The 21,443-nt window shown below is 43.0% G+C and overlaps 1 protein-coding gene across 1 annotated transcript in view; it reads right to left on the bottom strand.

The window, feature by feature from the left end:
* The window catches only part of LOC122790010 (interleukin-12 receptor subunit beta-2-like), a 1,182,445-nt gene that overhangs the window by 1,135,720 nt on the left and 25,282 nt on the right, over window positions 1-21,443 (bottom strand). Inside the window, exon 2 of the mRNA XM_044057546.1 lies at window positions 10,858-11,018. Coding sequence (XP_043913481.1) covers window positions 10,858-11,018 — 161 coding nt within the window. The remainder of the gene's footprint in view (window positions 1-10,857; window positions 11,019-21,443) is intronic.

Below are 21,443 nucleotides of genomic sequence, written 5' to 3'. Positions count from 1 at the left end.
GGAGAACCAAATAGACTGGCCTTATCCATAGGAGCATCTAACAGCTTTGCTTTAACATGATCCGGCAAGACCTGTTCTTTCAACCATGCATGCCTTCTTATAACTGTGCCAGTCATGGCTGATCTAAATGAAGCCTCCAGTGCATCATAGCCACATTTTAAAGAATGGTTACTAACCTGCTGAATGTTATTCACCATTTCTAAAACATATTTCTTATCTAAGGAGTCATCAGAGGACAGTTTCTTAGTTAACTGATCAAGCATAAACTCTTGGTATTGGATCATATGAAACTGACAGTTCAAAGCTCTAGCTGAGAGAGTAGCAGAGGTGTAAACTTTTTTACCCCATCTCTCTAAGGACCTGGATTCCCTTTCAGAAGGGAGAGGGTTTTTTGCTGAGGTCGAACCTACTGCCTTAGGCCCCTGGGAGATAGTCTCAGGATCTGCAAGTGGGGCCTTGTATAGGTGGTGATGAGTGTCCGGTACCCTGTAAAACCTATCGGGCTTGGCAGGGGCTGGAGGTAAAGTATCAGGAGCAGTGCAAACATCATTAAATGCATCATCCACAACAGGAAGAACTGGAGGTATAGCTAAGGGCCTATGTTGCGGTAAGTGTAGAAAGGTCCTAAGCCTTTTTCTTGAATCTGAGAAATCTTGTCCCTGCCATTGGAATTGCTCTCTCATGGCATGTAAGGTTTCCCCAAAGGAAAATTCCTCTGGTGGAGAGGCAGAAGGAATAGATTCTTCAGCATCGGAATCTTCATAAGTAGAAAAAGGAGCCTCTGGATGGTCTGTATTGTCTGTATCATCAGAAGAGTCATCTGAGGACACTGGCTCAGGGGGCTCTGCTCTAGGTCTCTTTTCTGGAGGTTGAGAGGCCCTGTCTGGGTGAGATTGGGATCCCCTAATTAAAGAGATGAGATCCTCTGCCAGAGTAAGCATTTGGGAACTGGAACTGGGTCTGTGTGAGGGGGGCTTAACAGGCACAGACTTAGCAGTTTTGGCTGCTTTAGCCCTGGCAAAGGCCTTTATAGAGATGGCTGCAGGAGGCCTAGCAGCACCACATGCTGGGGTAGAGACATCCAAAGGGATGGTGTCCGATAATTCTAGAGAAACCACATTAGTAGGCAAAACTTCAGAGGCCGATTCAACTTGGGTAGCAGGGGCCTCGGTAGTAGTCATGGATTTGGCTGAAGATTGACCCGTTTGCTCGGTTTCGGCCGAAACCGAGACACTCGCGGTATGCTTAACCATGGTTTCGGCTGAAACCGCGGACCGCGAGTGTCGGTCTTTTTCTTTGCGTTTTTTAACAATTTGAGAAGTCGGAGGATCCAACGGCATAATGTACGCAAAATCTGAGCCGAAAAACTGTTCAGCAAACTCCGACCGACGCCTAAGCGTTCGTCGGTTGAAGGAAGCACAGGCTAAACAGGCTGCTACGTCGTGGTCTGGGCCTAAACAAGGTAAGCAGTAAGAGTGGAAATCTTTATGAGGTATTTGTTTCCCACAAGTTAAACAGTTATTTACTTTTTCTGACATCGGCTGAGGCAAGAAAGAGTCCCCAACGGGTACTTAGCTTTTAGAAGTCTTGAAGTAGTATTCAGTAGTAGTAATCTCTGGATCTGACCGACCGGCACTTGCGAACAGCTTCTGCTTCGGGCGCCACGCGGCAAGAAAGACTGAGGAAAATGGCGTCGGCTGATGCCTTTATGCCCGAAGACCAGCAGAGATGACGTCGGGTGAAGTGCGACACCAGCCGAGGCCAGACCCAGACTTTGGAATCCGGCCGACCGAAGGGCTGCCTGACGACAGGACAACCCATTTGTTAGGACTGCAGATGCATCCTTGAAGGACATCTTAATAATAACACTTTTCTCACCAGCACTCATGTATATCCAAGAATTATGCAGAGTATACCTACATCTGCTCTGTCCCTCACACATCAGTTGGGCAAATAAAATTAAAAAAGTACAGTTGTGTACACTTACCATAAATGTAGATGTTCGATCACCGTTGTAGTCATCACACTTGGGTTATCTGCCAGCAGGTAGCCCTCAGTCAGCCCGAATACCAGAGATTTAGTATCTCTGCGTCAGATGCAGTCCCTCCAGGTCTGACGTCAGGCCGTCAGGGGTATAAAAATAGGCAGCCGATGCCATTACATCAGTTTTTCTTGCCCCAAATATCAGGAGCCCCCCAAATAGGGAGCTAAGTTATGGTGGAGAACACAGCACCAGTAAAAAGTAAATACCAATACCCCTGAACGGGTGAGGAATAGACATAGAGTAGAGAAAGAGAGAGAGAGAGAGAGAGAATAACCAGGGGGCTGGAGGGAGGGAAACCAGGAATGCAACAGTGAATACACTCAAACATCTACATCTATGGTAAGTGTACACAACTGTACTATGTTCTTCATGTTTCACTGTTGCAGTCATGAAATTCTGACTTTAGATTCCCAAAGCTGAAGAAGGATGGAGGCAGTCTAGAAGAGTTAGTGCTGGCTAGTATGCCTTGCAAGACTGCAGTTGCAAAACCTGCTCTGGATTTGGAAAAGATAGGCAAGTGGTAAAGCTTGGTAAAGGTGTGTAAAGAACACCAGGTAGCATCTTCCAGGATGTCCCTGGTAGGGACTCCCCTGAGAAATGCTGTAGATTCAGAAGTTGCCCTAGTGGAATGTGTTCTGACCCCCTGAGGGGTTGGTTTCCCATGGTGCTTGTAGCAGAAATGGATGCAGTGTGATACCCATTTGGAAACTGTTTGCTTTGAAATGGCCTTGCCCTCTGCCCCTGTTGCAAAGCTGACTAGCAACTGGCCAGATTTTCTGAAAGGCTTAGTCCTATCAAGATAGAATCTGAGCTGTCTGTGCATGTCCAAGGAGTGCAGGATCCTTTCCCCCTTATTTTGAGGATTAGGGAAGAAGGTTGGCAAATGGATGGATTGGTTGAGAGCCACACTGGACACCACTTTAGGCATAAATGAAGGGTTAGTCCTGAGGGAGACCCTGTCAGCATGGAAAATAATGAAGGGTTCCACAGCCATCAGTGCTTGTAGCTCAGACACTCTTCTAGCTGAAGTGATGGCCAGAAGCAAGGCTGTTTTCCAGGAGAGGAATTTTAACTCTGCTGAAGCAGCAGGTTCAAAAGGGGGAAGCGTGAGCTTTTCCAGTACAAAGTTAAGGTCCCAAGCAGGGGTGGGTGCTCTCCTTGGTGGCCTTCAGTTGTTTGCCCCTCTCAGGAACTGTTTGATAAGAGCGTGCGAGAAGAGAGGTGGCTCAGTGTTGTAATGAGCCAAATTGGCAGAGGCATGTACCTTAAAGGAGGAGAAGGACAGGCCTTTGTGGAGTAGATCTGCTAGGTAATCCAGGATATGAGGCAGAAAGGGCAGTGTTGTGTCCTCTCCTTTAGATTGAATCCATGAGCAGAACCTTTTCCACTTATCAGCATAGGATTTTGTGTACTGGGTCTTCTGGCTTCAAGAATTACATCCAGCACCTGCTTACTTAGGATTATTGGGGGAGAATTCAAGGAATAAGCCAGGCTGCAAGATTTAGGGTTTGCAGCTGCGGATGCAAAATCTGTCCCCTCTGCTGAGACAGCAGGGTTGGGTTCTGGTGTAGGGCCAGGGTGGCACAGGTGACAGGCTGCGCAGGAGTGGGTACCAGTGCTGTCGTGGTCAGCCCGGGGCAATCAGAATTGTCCTTGGTCTGTCCTGTCTTATCTTGAGTAATTCTCTTGAGTGAAGGGTCAGAGGGGGAAAGGCATAGATTGAGAGATTTACCCACTGAAAAGATAGGGCATCCACCTTCCAGGCCCTGCTGTGAGGGTTCCTGGTGCAGAATTTTATGAGCTGGTGGTTGCAGCTGGAGGCAAAGAGATCCACCTCTGGGGTCTCCCATTTCTGAATCAGAAGGTTGAAGGTGCTGGGCTCAAATTGCCACTCGTGTGGGTCTAAGAGATTTCTGCTTAAGTCATCTGCCAGGGAATTTTGTTTGCCTGGCAGGAACTGAGCTTGCAGATGGACTTGCATGTTCAAGGCCATGTTCCACTGGGCCATGGCTAGCCTGCAGAGCGGGTAAGAGTAGGTTCCCTCCTGCTTGCTGATGTACCACATAACTGTGGTGCTGTCTGTTTCTATTAGCAGGTATCCTGGTGAGCGTAGGGATCTGAAAGCTGTCAGAGTATGCTGCACAGCTAGCATCTCTTTTTGGTTGATATGCAGATGAATTTGACTTGGGCTCCATTGGCCCTGAATTGCACTTGCCATCTATGTGTGCTCCCCAGGCATAGTCTGATGCATCTGTGGTTAGGGTCTGGGCCGCATGGGGTTGAGTAATCTCAATCCCTTGTTGTGGTTGCACGCAGCTGCCCACCAAAGAAACTCTGTCCTTAGACAGGGTATGATAGGAATGACAGTTTCCAGGTCCTGAGAATGTTGGCACCAAAGACTTTTTAAGTAGCACTGAAGTTTCCTCATATGCAGTCTGGCATATGGAATTAGTAGGATGCATGAGGCCATGAACCCTAGGGCATGCAGGATTTTCCTTGTGGATAGCTGGGTTCTGGTGGCCATTTGCGTAAAATAGTCTGTCAGGTAGGCTTGGTTTTCTGAAGTGAGGAATGCCATCTGGGATGCTGTGTCCAAGCTTGCTCCTAGGAATACAGTCTTTTGACTGGGGACCAGTTTTGATTTATTTTCATTGATGGTGTACCCCCAGGGATGTTAGAAGATTTTTTACAAATGTCAGGTGCTGCAACAGCAATTCCTGACTGTCTGCCTGAATCAGGCAGTCATCTAAGTATGGGTAAATTTGGATATTTCTTTGCCTGCAGTAAACAATGGCAGGAGCCAGGCATTTTCTGAATATTCTGGGAGCAGTGGATAAGCCAAAAGGAAGTGCAGAGAACTGATAATCCATAGATCCGGCCCTGAAACGTAGATATTTCCTGCATGATTCCCTTATAGGGATGTGCAGATTAGCTTCATTTAAGTCTAGGGTGACTAACCAGGCTTCTTTGGCTAGCATAGGTAGAAGCTGCTGCAGGATGAGTATTTTGAATTTTGGTACCACCAGGAAGGTGTTGAGAATTGAAAGATCTAGGATTCGGCGCCAAGAGCCCTCTTTTTTGGGTACCAGGAAAAGTCTGGAATAGAATCCTTGACCTATCTGTTCTGCCGGAACAGGTTGAATTGTCCTGATATTGAGCAGGGATAGAACTTGGTCTTCTGCCTCTGCCCACTGGTTTGGAGGAAGGTCTGGGAATCCTTTTGGGACTGGCAGAGAGTGGAAGTAAAATTTGTACCCCTGGGATACAATGTTGAGGACCCATCAGTCTTTGGTGATGGACATCCAGTTTTTTACATGAAGGGCGAGTTTTCCTCCTAGGGGCACAAGCAGTTGGGCAGAGGTGGGGAGTGGAGTAGAGAAGTCATTGTGAATTCTTTCCATAAGGGGGCGGATTAGCACTCCCTGCTTTGGAGGTGGAGGCACTCCATTGCTTAGATCTCTGCATACCCTGAGACTGTGGTCAGGGGGGTCTGTTTCCCCTGGCTCTAGTTTGAGGTGGCCTTGAGTGGGCTGGAAAGGACCAATGTTCCGAGGGGCAATGCCTATTGAATCTAGGCGGCTGTACTTGTAAGAATTCTTTGACTGCCTGCATAGATTTAGCTTTTACTTCCATCTTTTTAAGAATCTCTTCTGCTTTGGTGCCAAACAGATTGTCCATGTTCAAAGGAGCATCTAATAACTTTGATTTGACATGGTCTGGCAAGGTCTGCTCCTTACGCCCAGCATGCCTTCTCAGTACAGAACCAGTGACTGCTGCCCTGCAAGATGCTTCTAGGGCATCAAAGCCACACTGCAATGTATGCTTGCTGACGTGGCTTGCAGAATGCATAAGCTCTTGCATTTCTTTATTTTCTGCACAGTATGGAAAGGTAGCTATTTTTTGTTTAATGTTGTGTTTTTCGGCTTTTCCAGGTTAGGGGTTGCCACAGCGGAACTCCGGTCTGCTAATGATTGGCAGTAGATTTTTACATGCCGAGTTGCTGGCCCTGATGCACAACCTTTCAACGAAGGTACGCCCATTCACACATGTCTCCACACAGAAGAAGCTCTAGCTGAGAATCGAACAGGACAACGTCTTACTGTGAGGCGACAACGCTGCAGCAGCACCACCACTAAGTTCCATAATATGTTGTTGGTACTTCAGCATGTGAAACTGACAATTCAAAGCCATAATGGCGAGAGCTGCAGAGGTATATACTTTCTTACCCCATCTGTCCAAAGCTGTGGAATCCCTGTCCGAAGGGGTGGGATTCTTAGCTGTAGTTGCTTTGATACCTTTAGGCCCCTGGGAGATGATCTCTGGGTCAGCAGTAGGATTTTTGAAAAGGAATTTGTGAGACTCAGGTACTCTGTAGTACCTGTCTAGTTTCCTAGAAGCAGGGGGCAAAGTGTCAGGAGTAAGACTGGATTCCATAAAGACATCATTCACAACTTCCAGGACTAGGGGTATTGCTAAAGGGCTATGTTGTGGCAAATCTAGAAATTCTCTGAGTCTGTTTTTGGACTGAGGATAGTCTTGGCATTCCCAATGGAAATGCTCTCAAAGTATGTAAGATTTCACCAAAAGAAAAATCCTTTGCAGGAGAGGCAGAGGGAATGGATTCCTCTGCATCTGAATCCTCATAAGCAGATAAGGGCATGTCTTCATTATCAGATACCTCACAGTTGTCAGACTCTTGGTCTGTTGAAGCTGCTGGGGACAGGTCTCTTTCTCTTAGCAGGGGAAGGCTGACTTCCCCTAGTTAGCATAATAAGGTCTTCTACCATTTTAAGCATTTGAGATTCTGGCAAGGGAGCAGGTGCATGCGCTTTGGTCATCAGTTTTCTAGGCATAGTGCGTACTCTTGGCCTTAGAAACTCTGTAATTTTAGACAGAATTGAAGACATGATAGAAGTAGTCTGTTTGCGTCGAACATCCATAGTGCAAAGAACTTCCTCAGAAGCCGGTGCCTGCTCAGTGGCTCTGGACCCATCCAAGGTAGAGAAATCCGCAGGTTCCATAGTCGAAGAAGAGTCTCGCGGCATACCGGACTCCGAACGGGTCTCGGTAAAGACCTGCAAATCCAATGAAGCGGGCATCAGTGGCTGCGAAAGTGCCTCACTGAGTACCAGCGATCTGGCAACTAGCTTAATGTAAGCGTTGTTAGCAGCTTAGGACCTGTGCTGTCTGTCTGTCTTTATCCTGAAGTTTTTTCGGAATATCGGTAGTTGAATGGCTTACCGAAGCCATTTCAGAATACGGAGATCAAGAATGAAAGTATTTAGTGACAGTAAGGGCCCAACAATGAATACTTCGGGCATTGAACAAGGCACAAAACCGACAGCGAGGTATGTCATGGTCTGGACCTAGACAGGTGATGCAGTAAGAATGGAAATCTCGGTGTGGTATTTGCTTTCCACAGGCAAGACAATTGTTAACTTTTTCTGACATCGGTTAGAGCAAGAAAAAAGGATCCCCAATGGGGTACTTAGCTTTAGAAGACTTAGGATGATTCAATTCGTAAGTGAAAACTCAGGTAGTGGCCGACTGGCACTTGTGCAAACTGCTTCTGCTTCAGGCTCCTTGGCAAGAAAGACTGATGTAATGGCATCGGCTTCCTGTTTTTATACCTCTGATGACCTGACGTCAGACCTGGAGTGACAGCATCCAATGCAGAAATACTAAGTCTCTGGTATTGGGGCCAACTGAGGGCTACCTACAGGCAGATAACCCAAGTGTGATGACTGCAACAGTGAAACACGAAGAACATCACTGCAAGCTCCTTTGCCTTGATTTGAACATTATGAGGTCTGTACTCCTGTGACCTCACATGTTTAGGGTGAAGGTAAAGGGCAAAATGTCCCCTGGAGCTTGCTTTTCACAGGCAAGACAATTGTTAACTTTTTCTGACATCAGTTAGAACAAGAAAAAAGGATCCCCAATGGGGTACTTAGCTTTAGAAGACTTCAGGATGATTCAATTCGTAAGCGAAAACTCAGGTAGTGGCCGACTGGCACTTGTGCAAACTGCTTCTGCTTTGAGCTCCTTGGCAAAAAAGATTGATGCAATGGTGTCGGCTGCCTGTTTTTATACCCCTGACGACCTGACGTCAGACTTGGAGCGACAGCATCCGACGCAGAAATATTAAGCCTCTGGTATTAGAGCCAATTGAGGGCTACCTACAGGCAGATAACCCAAGTGTGATTACTGCAACAATGAAACACGAAGAACATCACTGCAAGCTCCTTTGCCCTTGATTTGAACATTGTGAGTTCTGTGCTCCTGTGACCTCACATGTTTAGGGGGAATGTAAAGGGGAAAATACCCCCTGGAGTTTTCACTGTGCCGAGGATGCACTTTTTTCCTAAAGGGGCACTTTATTTTTTAGAGTAATGAAATATTGCTCTAAAAAATAAAGAAATAAATGAATGGGAAAAGAGCATTCCTATAAGCACAGTGCCCTTGGTGCTTGCCTAGTTCATCTGTGAGTAAGACTGGCCCTGGCTATGACCCTTGCAGAATGAACTGTTGGTGTTTTAGGTAATATTTTCTTATATCTTGCATTGTAAAAGGTGATGCACTCTAAAAGCCAACTGGACAAGGTGTCTTTGGAGACCTTCTTACCTGCTTTTCTGGCCACAAAAGAATCAATAAGTAGTACCTTTACTGTTTTGCAGGTATAATGCTAGTTGGCACTGTACCCTACAACTAAGAGTGCAAGAAATACTCCATTTTGGGGGTAATACTGAGGATGAACATGGAAGGATTAACCAAATGATTCCAACTCATTTTTGAAGTAACCTTGGGTATAAAGGTCAGGCCAGTAAGAAAGCATATATGATCTTTGTGAAAAATAATGTACAGGAGTTTTAATGACAGAGCTTGTAGTTCTGAAACCCTCCACATTGATGTCACTGCTACAAGAAAAGAAAGTTTGATCAACTCTGTCTGCTGGTCCAATGGGAGACAACATTAGAGGCTTCAACATAAAACTGAGGTAAGGGTTCTCTAATAGGAGGTGTCAACAGACACCTCTTAGAAAAGCTTTACAAACATTTAAAGGAGCTAAGTAGGAAGAGTTAAATCCCTGATTAAACAAAATCAAAATTGCAGCTTGATGTAGTGAAATGGTGTGAACATTGACTAAATACATGAGTCAAAAACTGCAGAACAGTTGGGACTGGGTCAAGAAAAGAACAAGTCCCTGGTTAGTGGCCCATAAAGAAAACTTCAGCCATTTACTTCTTTAAATTTTTCTGGTGTTGGGGTTTGTGCAGGAATAGGAATCTGGACCACTGTGGTAGGATACCTGAAGTCTCTGACCATCAGTGGGACTGGAGAAATCATGCAGTTAACTTTGGGAACTGAATGTCCAAGTCAGTTTTTTTCCAAATGAATAATACAGGAGACCTTTGTGAGACATGAAAAGTTGATACTCTAGAACATAAGGCTACACCATAGAGAACCAGAGCTGTATGGGCCAGAATGAAGTTACATGACCCTGGCCTTATGCAAGTTTTCTTTGTTTAAGAACTTTGTCAAAAGGGTTGCTAAGGAGGGATGAGGGAGACGTCACGTAGCTGCCATATCTGGCACTGGTTGAAGATGGAAAGAAGTCACAATCTGGCTTGTTCCAACAGCAAAAAATGGCATCTGCCACAGACTGACCAAGGAACCACTCATGGGGCATCAGTAGGTACTAACTGAACAGGCCTGACCATGAATATGCATCATCATTCCTCATAAAACCTATAACTGGCTGGATGATCACTAAATTATGTTTAGGATTTAAAATATAAAACATCAAATATAAAAATAATGGCCATCATCAATATCAAAGCCCCCTGTAAGAAGAGAGCTACCCTACTTAACGAAAAGCCTGTTTGAAGTTTCCCTGATAAGTGTGCTGGATTTAACTATATAATTTACAAATGTCCTTTTTTTTTTTTCTTCTTTCCCTTTTTCCTTTATTCCCATACTTCTCTCTCCCTCTTTCTCTGTATCTAAGTAGGGCTGCTAACTATAATTTATACAAATAATAGTGGCACTGTTGCTTTAGTGGCTGTTCAGTACTGGTAATTTCTGGTATTTGTTGGCTTTTTTAGTTTTGTTGTGTGGTTTGTGTACTATGCATACTGCAGAGATATACTACTTTTAAGTTCATTATTTTCATGCCTTTTGTCCCATTTTTTTTTTTTATTTTATTAATAACTAATATTATTAATATGTAATATTTGTCATGTATTTGCACCATTTCATTGCTTGTTTTTTACAAAAAATAAAAATTATTTAAAAAAAAAAAAAAAAAAAAAAAAAAAAATGAATATGTATCATCGTAAAAAAAGTGTTCAGTCACTATGGCTCACTCCCATATCTGGTTGGCCTCCCAATACCCAGGCTATGAATGATGTGCCTCCCTCCCTCCACTGATAACATACCAAACCAGTACCATAGTGTCTGAATGGATGGCAACTATACCCTGAAGAAGGAGGTCCCATCGAGTCCTGTTGATATCCAGCAAATGTGATCTGGACAGAAAAACAGCTGTGGAGCAATATGGGAGTGGAGGAAGATGTTACTGAGCCTGAGAGAATCTTAAGTGTGCAGAGTGCCTGTATCCTGTGGCTACCTGTCCAGCTGTTGACATGAACAGACTGGATCATTCAAGACCAATCTCTACCAAGTGTTCTTTCATTCTGTAAATGCCATGAAGCTCTACTTACTCCATATGCATATTTGCAAAGATTACTACTGAAAAGTGATGACAATATTGAGTTACACAAAAGATAAAAAAGGTGTACACAATTCCTTACCAATTTTATCAATGTTAACTGTCAGATTTTCAGATACTGCTTTTCCAAGTTGGTTTTCAGCCTCAACCCAAACAAGGTACAGCATACTTTTTATTAGGGCTGATCGTTTTACCGACACCATCTGTTCCTCCAGCACTGGATATTTTGTTTTACTGTGTGCCCTGTCAAAAAAAAAAATGTTGTTACAGCTCTCCTGCATGAAGTGATGAAAGCAATGCTGTGTGCTTTGTTGGTTACAGTCAAGTTTCCATTAATTCCAGCAAATTCTAATGAGCATTTAACATACACTGTACAAGTCCTGCAGCCTACATGTAATGGGAGCAAACTTCTCAGTTCTGCTCCACAACTAACCTGACGAGAAGTAAAAATGTCCCCGTTCACAGACTCACAGATTTTTGAGTGGTAAGTAAAATAAGTCTACAGTAAATGCAAGCAGACAGATTATAAAACCTAAGACAGATGCTGTTTATGTCAAAAGAGAACCCCAACATACTGTATGCACCCTACATTTTCCACTGCCCCTTATGAGCTAGTGGGTCAGCAGGTAAGAAAAGAGGTTAAAAACAATGCAACATATGTTACATACTGCTCCATTTCTGCATGCTGTGGTTTTGGGTCTTCCTCTCTCAAATGCTATTTAATGCAACCCTGCCCAGGGGAAATCAAAAGCATACAAAATATGAATCGTAGCATGCAAAAGGGGCAGTAAATTCCACAAAATATGAATCGTAGCATGCAAAAGGGGCAGTAAATTCCACAAAATATGAATCGTAGCATGCAAAAGGGGCAGTAAATTCCACAAAATATGAATCTTAGCATGCAAAAGGGGCAGTAAATTCCACAAAATATGAATCGTAGCATGCAAAAGGGGCAGTAAATTCCACAAAATATGAATCGTAGCATGCAAAAGGGGCAGTAAATTCCACAAAATATGAATCGTAGCATGCAAAAGGTGCAGTAAATTCCACATAATATGAATCGTAGCATGCAAAAGGGGCAGTAAATTCCACATCATAAGCCTCTCCAACTTGCATTTTTTATGTCTGTTGTAACCAAATGAAAAATGTTACCATGCTTAGAGGCCACTTGTAAGGATGTTCTCATACCCTCCAACATACAAATTAAAAGACAAACATGACCATCCTCCCTACACCATCAAAATCCAAAACAGTACACACACCAACAAAACCCTAGAAATCTATGTCTAAGAAGGGGGCAAGCCCCCCCTACACCCCCCATGTGGGGGGTGGGGTGGCACCCCCCTACCCCCCACTAATTTTATATATCAACTCTGAGGTCACACTACCATGAAAGAAAACAAAAAATCTACCGTAACATGCCCTAGACTTCCATTGCATACATTCATACTCATACACAGTACACATCTAGAAAAATGTCCACTTTTAAATCTAACACACACAAACTATCAACTATCTGTTCTAACCTACTCCTAACATTACCCAACAAATTAAAACACAAAACATTTCTACACAAAACCCTTAGACACTAAACACCTACGTGAAGCTTTGGCACATAACGATACATCACCCGCCATATCTGCATCCCAGAAACAACTATATCTTAAAGGGACAACATAAAACTTACAAAATGGGCAATTTTTCCATCTCTTTCAACTTTCTGCTTTAAAAGCCTGTGTTTGTGCTTGTTTCCCGCCTTTCCTGTAACCAGTCTAGTCCAGATACAGATATGCTGTATCCAGGACTGTTTGCAAGCTTCTGAGCTGTGTCAAAGTCTGCTCTTCAATTTTTCCCTTAGATCTGCTAGTTCTCTCCTCCTGCACTTTTACTAGCTTATTAGTCTAGCACTTTACCAGACTTCTTGTAGCAATTATTGTGGCACATAAAAGTGCTACCAGTACTAAACGTTCTACAAGGAAACAGCTCCAGTACTTAATATTAATGCCCACTCTTCTAGACATGTCTAAAGGTCAGCTCCCAGTGCTTTCTCCTATTAACATGGTGAACTTGGGCATCCTGAGGCAATGTAGCAACTGCTTCATGTACACCGACAACCCTCTCCTCTTACCTCCCAACACTCAGACTTGCGAGAGATGCACTTATATATCCAAACTGGAAGTCACGCACTCTCCAGCCATACCCGGTCAAGAGGAGGAGGTTAACACTTGCACCACACCACATGGAACAAACAGCCCTCCAGAACACACACTAGCACTGCCTTCACATAAAAACACAAACCACATACCCACTATCCCACAGGCTCTGAATAAAAATCTACCCAAACAGCAGAGGCCTCCAAGGCAGAAATGCACTCGACCACCACAACACAATACTAATCACAGGACACATAACTCTCCTAAACAGAGTACCACTCAACCAAAGCCCCTAAGGCAAAACAGCATTCCCAACACACTAGTCATAGGTGAAGCGATAGTGAGACTCACTGATGTCCCACTCACTAGATTGAATAAGGAGAAAGTACAGTCAGCTGCCTGTCAGGTGCCAGGATCAGCCACATAATGCACGCACCCAGGTCCGTCAACAACAGGTACAAATATGACTCTGTCATTGTACATGGGGGTGTGAACGACCTGAGATGTACCTCCCTGGACTACATGAAAAGAGACATGGAGGAGCTCTTGGATTATGAAGCCCAGGCTGGTATGACCTTAGCCCTGAGCAGCATCCTACCATCACCCAGAATGATACCCAGTACAAGCAGAAAATGATTGATTTCAACAACTGGTCAAGTTTCTGGTGTCATTCCAAGGGGATCCAATATCTGTCTGCCTGGTATGACATGAATGACAGACCTAGATGCTTTGCCAGAGATGGCCTGCATCTGTCACCCCCTGGGCTTCCGGATACTGGCCAAGGCTCTTGCCACCCCTAAAGTGCCTTTTTTAGGCTGTGTTCCAAAGACCAAATTACAACAGGGCAAAGCTACAAACAAATGCAATCTGAGGGTCATGCTGCTCAATGCTATAAGTCTGACTCTCAAAATGCACTCACTCAAAGAACTCCTTAAAATGGAGAACGTTGACATCTGTGCTGTAACAGAGACCTGGATCAAAGCAACAGAAAGCATCCCTGCACTACCAGGTTATAACTCATTTCACACCTTTCAGCCCCAGAACTTGGACCAAAGCTCCAATGGTGGTGGTGTTTCCATATTCATAAAGGATGCACACACCTCTAGACTGGTAGCCAAACATAACACATCATAGATACTTCAGGTGCAGCTAACATTGGGTAAGAGCGATTTAGGTTGTAGCCTGCTACAGGAACCCAACCACGTCCCAAGACTCACACTCCACGTTCTTAAGCACCCTGGAGAATATTAGGGTCCAACCTAACACTCTCATTCTGGGTGACTTCATCTATCCCTCCATTAACTGGGAAAACTACTCATGTACCAATACACTTGCCCAATGCTTCCTGGAATTCGTTAATTCCAATGCCCTGGACCAGCTCATTTTTACCCCCACTAGAGATAGCAACATCCTTGATCTGGTCATTACTAACATGGGCAACCATTGCTCTACACCAATAGTCAACTCCTCCCTGGTTAGATCTAACCACAAACTAATCACCTTGGAAATCCACATCCTACCCACCCCCGCAAAGGTAACCACCATGAAAAACTTCTCCAAAGCTAACTTTGGGCTCCTAAAAACAGAGGTGGCTAACTTCATGACACCCATGCAAATGGCGAATAGTTGCATGACTGCCGAATCAGACACCAATGCACTGTATGAGCATGTACACAAATGCATGGATCTTGCCATAAGGGTATAGAACCAAGATGCTCTCCTCCAAAAAAAGGAAGCCAATCAGGTGGTCCCATGCCATAAACAAATTCTACAACGGAAGAAGGAAACTGATGTGGAATCAGGTGAAGTCCCAAGACTGGAAAAACTCCCTTATCAGCCTCAACAAAAAGTTGAGATCCCTCATCAAATCCTCTAAAGCTAGCTATGAAAACAGAAATGCAGCAGATAGTAAAGACAACCACAAGGCCTTCTATTATGTAAAGAATCTCCACGGCAACACCCAGATTTGCTCTGAGCTACTGCACAATGGTACCTCCTATACTGAGCCAACAGATATTGCTAATATACTGGCAGACAGATTCAGTACCAACGTTACCCCTCTCTCCCCCCAAAGTACCAATCACAATACCAGTAGATTGCCAGGCACCAGTATTACTGCTGCACAGGTCAAAACAGCACTGTGCAAGGCCAATAATACAGCTTCTACGGGACCTGACAATATCCCTGCCTGTGTTCTACATGAACTACAGAGTGAAATGGCACCACACGTGTGTGCCCTGTTCAATCACAGTCTCACCTCAGGCTTTGTCCCTACCGAATGGCGCACTGCTACAGTCATCCCTCTCCACAAAGGAGGAGTGAATACAGACCCTGGGAACCATCGCCCCATTAGCCTGATAAGTCTGATATGCAAAGCTATGGAACGCATCATAATGGACTAAATAAACAAGGATACAGGGAATCTCCAAATTCTGGATCCCACACAGTTTGGTTTTGTGAAGGGTAGACCATGCCTGCCCAACCTGGTCTCCTTTTTTTGTCAGTCACCAGAGCTGTGGATGAAGGCAAGGTGGTTCATATTACCTTGATCTGGCCAAGGCCTTTGATTTCATTCCCCACTCAGGAATCACAGAAAAACTCACTAAGCCAGTCATCAACCCTTATATCACTAGGTGGGTTGCAAACTGGCTCACAGATAGAACTCAGAGTGTGAAAGTAGCTGACTCCAAGTAAGACTGCTGACCAGTTATGAGTGGAGTCCCACAGGGTGTGGTCCTGTTTGGTTATTTACTTCTCTGCAGTCCAGGTCAACATGAAGGGACTCTGACAAAGTTCGCAGACTACTGCAAGTTGGGAGCTATTATTAACTCCCCAAGTGATGTTGACATCCTGCAGAAAGGCCTCACTGAGACCAACGACTGGTGTCAGTACCATGGCTTTAAGCTCAAAGCCAAAAAATGTGTCGTCATCCCCTCTGGGAAAAACTCGGTCCCATGAATTACCATATTGATGGTAGTCCACTGAACACAAAAGGCGTTATAAGAGATCTGGGAACACAGGTTGACAGCAACCTCTCTTTTGATCACCACATTGCCACTGTGGTCAGAAAGTCCTTCTATGTGGCACATCTCATTACTAAGGGTTTTGCATCCAGGAAGAAAGAGGTCATTGTCTCCCTGTACTCTTCCCTCATTAGGGCAATCATCAATTACAATGCCCAATTTGGCATGTACCTCAACTGACACCTGCAACAACTGCAGAGGGTGCAAATGTACCTCACAAAGATGATCTTAGGCCTTAAACACTTGTCCTACATTGACAGACTCAAAAAACGCCAACTATTTTCTGCCTCATATCACCTACTTAGAGGCGGACTCTGCTTGACTTACAAAGCCATGTCTGACCCAGCTCTGTTAGAAATGCTACATCTAAAGAAATCCCAATCCCTCCGCACCACATGCTCCAGAAACCTCAACCTCATTACCACAATCAACAAAACATGCTGGAAAGACAGGTTCATAACCCAGAGACTGCCCATGTTATGGAATAGACTTCCCATACATGTCAAACAGAGCACCTCAATGGCCCTCTTCAAGAGAAATCTTGACGAGTGGATGGGAAATAGAAAATTCAACCCGGGGATCACTCCAGTGGCTCTACTCAACAGAGGCACTGGGAACTAAGGTTGGGTGGCACAATGTCAGGGTAATCCTATGGGCTCGGCTTGTAAAGGCTCCAGGGCCATTAGCCTAGTACACACCTATGAACTTAAAAGACCGCACCACAAGTACTACACCATCAACTTTCTAATATCTGTTATTTTGTGCTTACAAACAACTGAATATTTGTGATTGTCATCTCGAGATACTGAAATTAGATATTTTAGTATTTTGAGATTTGAAAGTAAAACCATAGATATATATATGTGTGTGTGTGTGTGTGTGTGTGTGTGTGTGTGTGTGTGTGTGTGTATATATATATATATATATATATATATATATATATATATATATATATATATATATATATATATATATATATATATATATACATATATATATATATATATATATATGTATATATGTGTGTGTGTATGTGTGTGTGTGTATATATGTGTGTGTGTGTGTGTGTGTGTGTGTGTGTGTGTGTGTGTGTGTGTGTGTGTGTGTGTGCGCACAAACACCAAATGCCAGAATTCCACAAACTGTAACACTTATTTATTTATTTTTTATATTACATTTGTTGATCGGGCTAGTCCAACTGGATATATGTCCATTTTCAGTGGAGGCCCGAGAAGAAAAGCTCCAACATAGATAAAAATACATAAACACAATAAAAACAATATATTTGTAATCCTAGAACACATTTGTAAACAACTTGTAAAGTATCCTTACAAGACTAAAGAGCATTAAAATCATAGATTTAGAGATCAGGAACTTAACGTCAATTAAAAAGGGGAGAAATAGTATACCATAACTGGAAGTATGAATATAGAGAGATGAGTAAGCAGTTTAAGATGCAATACTTTAGAGGTATAGTTAATAGCAGGATTAAGTTGATATAAGAGCAAGAAAACTCTGATACAGAAGGATTGTGATAATACAGATGTTGAAGACTTATACATACTGTTGTCAGCTAAGACAGCAGGTAAAACTCTAAGTTGGGTTATGTAGAAAGACTTGGAAAGTACAGAGTAAGACAGCTAACTGCACATAAGCTGTAAGGTTAATGAGAGGTACTGACAGTGTAGTAGTACAATGAAAAGTGAAAGGTGAGAGTAGTAGGCAGTAGCTTTTTAGTCTGGGTTGGTACAAGGGCAAAGCCAGTGAGTCTTGAGGTATGTTTTAAGTAGCTTTTTGAAAAGTGGTGTAGAGGAGCGGGAGGTTAGTTTACTAGGGAGCTGGTTCCAGGTTTTTCCTACTGTGGTGGAGAATAGAGAGTCCCCAGCCCTGTTATTGGATTTTGTGGTGGATACTAGACGTTTCCTTGATGAGCATAGGGTTTTAAGATTATTGTAGGGGGAGATGAGGGTAGTTAGTATAGGAGTATTGTTAGGATGATGAAGGGTTTTTATGGGCAGTAATAAGCTGGTGAAAAAGAAGCTGATTAGGTAGTTCCAGCCATCCTAGCTGTTTGAGATTGCGAAAGTGGTGGGTTCTAAATGGGGATCCAGTGGCAAATCTGGCAATGTTATTGTAGGAGCTATTAAGCTTGTTGAGGTTGTTTTTTGATAGGTTAGTATAAATGGGAGAGGCGTAGAGGAAAGTAGAGATAAGATGGGTGTGGGCAATTGTAGTTCTAGCTTTTGGAGTAAGAAACTGTTTTAGCCTATAGAGAGAGCCTAGTTTTTTGTTCACTGACTTTATTGTAGTATTGATATGGGTATCAAAGGCGAGGTTGTCATCTATAGTTACCCCTAAGAGTTTGGTGGTAGGGTCGGGAGTTATGACAGTGCCATTGTTTGATGTTACCGTGAAGTGGAGGGGGGAGGACTTTTGTGTAGGAGTAAAGAACAATAGTTTTTTTTTTTGTGGGGTTAAGGAGGAGACAGCGTTGGAGGGACCAGTTCTCAACTATGTTAAATGTTGCTTGGGTGAGGGACTGCAGTTTAGAAATGGATGAAGCTGAGCATATTAATGTTGAGTCATCTGCATATTGTATGCAGGTGGCTTGTGGAGTATTCATGTTTATTTCATTGATAAACAGAGAAAATAGGAGAGGGCCCAAGATGGAGCCTTGAGGGACGCCCAAGGTAACAGGAAGAAGGGTGGGAAAGGTTATTTTCCCAAAGCACTGCTTGTTTTCTGTTTTCTAAATAGGAGTTGAACCATTTTAGTGCCTGAGTATCAAGAGAGAGGGACATAAGTATACGCAGAAGTATCTGGTGGTTTACCATATCGAAGGCTTTTGAGAGGTCGATAAAGAGAGCGGAAGAGTATCGTTATTGCAATGTTTGTTGAGACAGTCCGAAAAGGATAAGAGGGCAGTGGTGGTGCTGTGGAATGGCCTGAAACCATGTTGACAGTTTGCTAGTATGTTATTTAGTAGTAGGTGGTCTAATAGTTGGTGGTCGATACATTTCTCCATGATTTTTGCTAGTGGGGAGAGTAATGCTATTGGGCGATAGTTAGAGAGTTCAGTAGAGTTACTGCCCTTATGAAGAGGGATGATGTGGGAGATTTTCCAGACTGATGGGATTGTACCTTCAGTAATTGTTCTATTTATTAGAATGGAGATAGGATATGCTATTGCTTTAGCAGCAATTTGTAGATATTTAGCAGGTAGCAGGTCAGCAGAGGGGGTGGATGGTTTAAGTTTTCCAAGGAGACGGCAAATGAAGGAAGTGGGTACTGGCTGTAGATGAAATGAGGGAAAACAGGTAATTGTAGTGGGAGTCAGGCTAGTATTTACAGGGAGGGGTAGTGAGCTGGCTAGAGAGTGAACCGTTTCAGTAAAGAAGGTATTAAAGGTGTCTGCAATATGCTTAGGATTGCTATGGGAGGTACCTGATGGGGTAGGTGTTTTGGAGTGTCCTGGTTGTACTAGTTTATTAATACCTGACCAAAACTTTTGGGAATTGTACTGATGTTTATGCTGGAGCTGAAGGTAAAAGTTTTTCTTGTCAAGGAGTATAGATTTCTTGGTAGCATTTCTAATCTGTTTAAAGTTATGATGGTCTGTTGGGTTTCTGGTAGTTCTCCATTTGGCCCATGTTACTTCTCAGTCTGATTTTTTGTCTAGTGTCTTTAGTAAGCCATGGGGCAGTTTTTGTCCTATTTCGGACTGAATAAGGGCATGGGAGTCCAGGATTTGTAAGAATTTGGTGTTAAAGGAGAACACTGCATCCTCAAGTTGGAGGTATTTTAGGGGAGATCAGTCACAAGCACTAAGTTCAGTTTGGAAGCTATCTGGATTAAAGTACTTACTGGTCCGAGTAGTTCTATAACAGGTTGGGTTGGGAATGTTAGTTCTTTACCTAATTATGTAGGTGAGTGAGTGGTCACGGATATCCTCAGGAATCGTACCTGTTTTATATGTACTAGGATGACTGTTAACAAGAATCCAGTTTAAACATACAAACTGTTGAACGATGATAAACCAACGATACTAAAAGAAGATACAGGTGTCCAAAACAAGTTCAAGAAGTAAAAATAGAGGACTTCAGATGTCTTCTTAATGCAAGTTTTTATTGATATAAAAAAGGTCCACAGCGTTTTCGCTACTGTAAAGATCAGTAGCTTCCTCAGAGAATCAAACAGCGTGGCACCAAGATTCAAAATTTAAATACAGTTGTGATGTCACAACTAAGGAGCGTCACTTCCGCATGACCCAAACAATGCAATATTCACAATATTTAAGTACAAAAATTGTAAGAAAATGAATGAAATACTTGTCAACCTTAAAATAAATAATAAAAACGAAACTAATGCCAATTACTACAATTTTCTGGTTCTGTAATGTAACCAGAAAAAACAGTGGTTATTAGTTCCAAATTAAGAAAATATATGCTAGATGCGTAACCACAGAAGCAATTGTTACAAGAGAGCTTAACAAAATAGTTAGACACAAAAAATTGATAAATGTCTTTTGATCCTAGAACCAGACCAAAAACAGCCAATACTAATGACATATCTTATAATATAAAGTATATTAAAGTATATTAGATATACCAACTATTATCATATTAAGCTGGTGTAGTGACTGTAGTCATAATGTGCTGGTGTGGAACTATTAAAAGATTTAAAAACTATATGTTAAAAATTGAAAATAAGATGACTGTAATTATCTCAGATAGCTTTTGAATTTTAAGAAGCACGAGATATTACAGTTTTCATTTAGACCAGGATAGTGGAATGCCTCCAATTCAGAATCCAGTTTAAGGTGCTTTCTTTGTGCCTAGGTTTATGCGTCCTGGTTGGAAAAGTAATAGTTTCGGAGAAACCATATAGGTTAAGATGGGTGGTTGGCTTAGCTGCAATAGAGCTAGTCCAGTCTATGTTAAGGTCACCCAGCACTATAGATTCCTGTGGTAAGTTAGTGGAAAGCCAGCTAAGGATATTATCCAGGGTATTGATGTTGTTTCCAGGAGGGAGGTAAGAGCAAATTATATAAATGGCTTTACATGCATTGATTTGCAGTTTGGCAATGAGTGATTCAGCATTACTGTCATTGGGTGGATGTGAATCAAGTGAGCTAACTTGTAGCCATCATTTATATCATATTGCTACTCCACCACCTTTTTTTGTTTTGCAGTCAATTCTAAGTATATTATATCCAGGTGGGGTAATTTCATTGTCCTGAGTTGAAGGTTTTAACCAAGTCTCTGTGAGACATAGGATATCGAAGGAATATACATCTAACAGAGCATGAAGTTGGGATACTTTATTGTTTATGCTACAATGTTGAGATGAGCAATATAGAGAGAGTCAGATGGTCTAGATGGGCTGTGAAAGGTAGGTGGACTGTGGAGGTCTGTGGCATTGATATGGTTTGGGCCAGGGATGGGATGAATGTCACCATCTGATAGAGGGTGCAGTTGAAGTTTATGTATACA

Source organism: Protopterus annectens, chromosome 15.part0, assembly GCF_019279795.1.
Source record: "Protopterus annectens isolate FY-2018-M chromosome 15.part0, PAN1.0, whole genome shotgun sequence".
NCBI lineage: Eukaryota > Metazoa > Chordata > Ceratodontiformes > Protopteridae > Protopterus > Protopterus annectens.
This window is presented reverse-complemented; position numbering and strand designations above follow the sequence as displayed.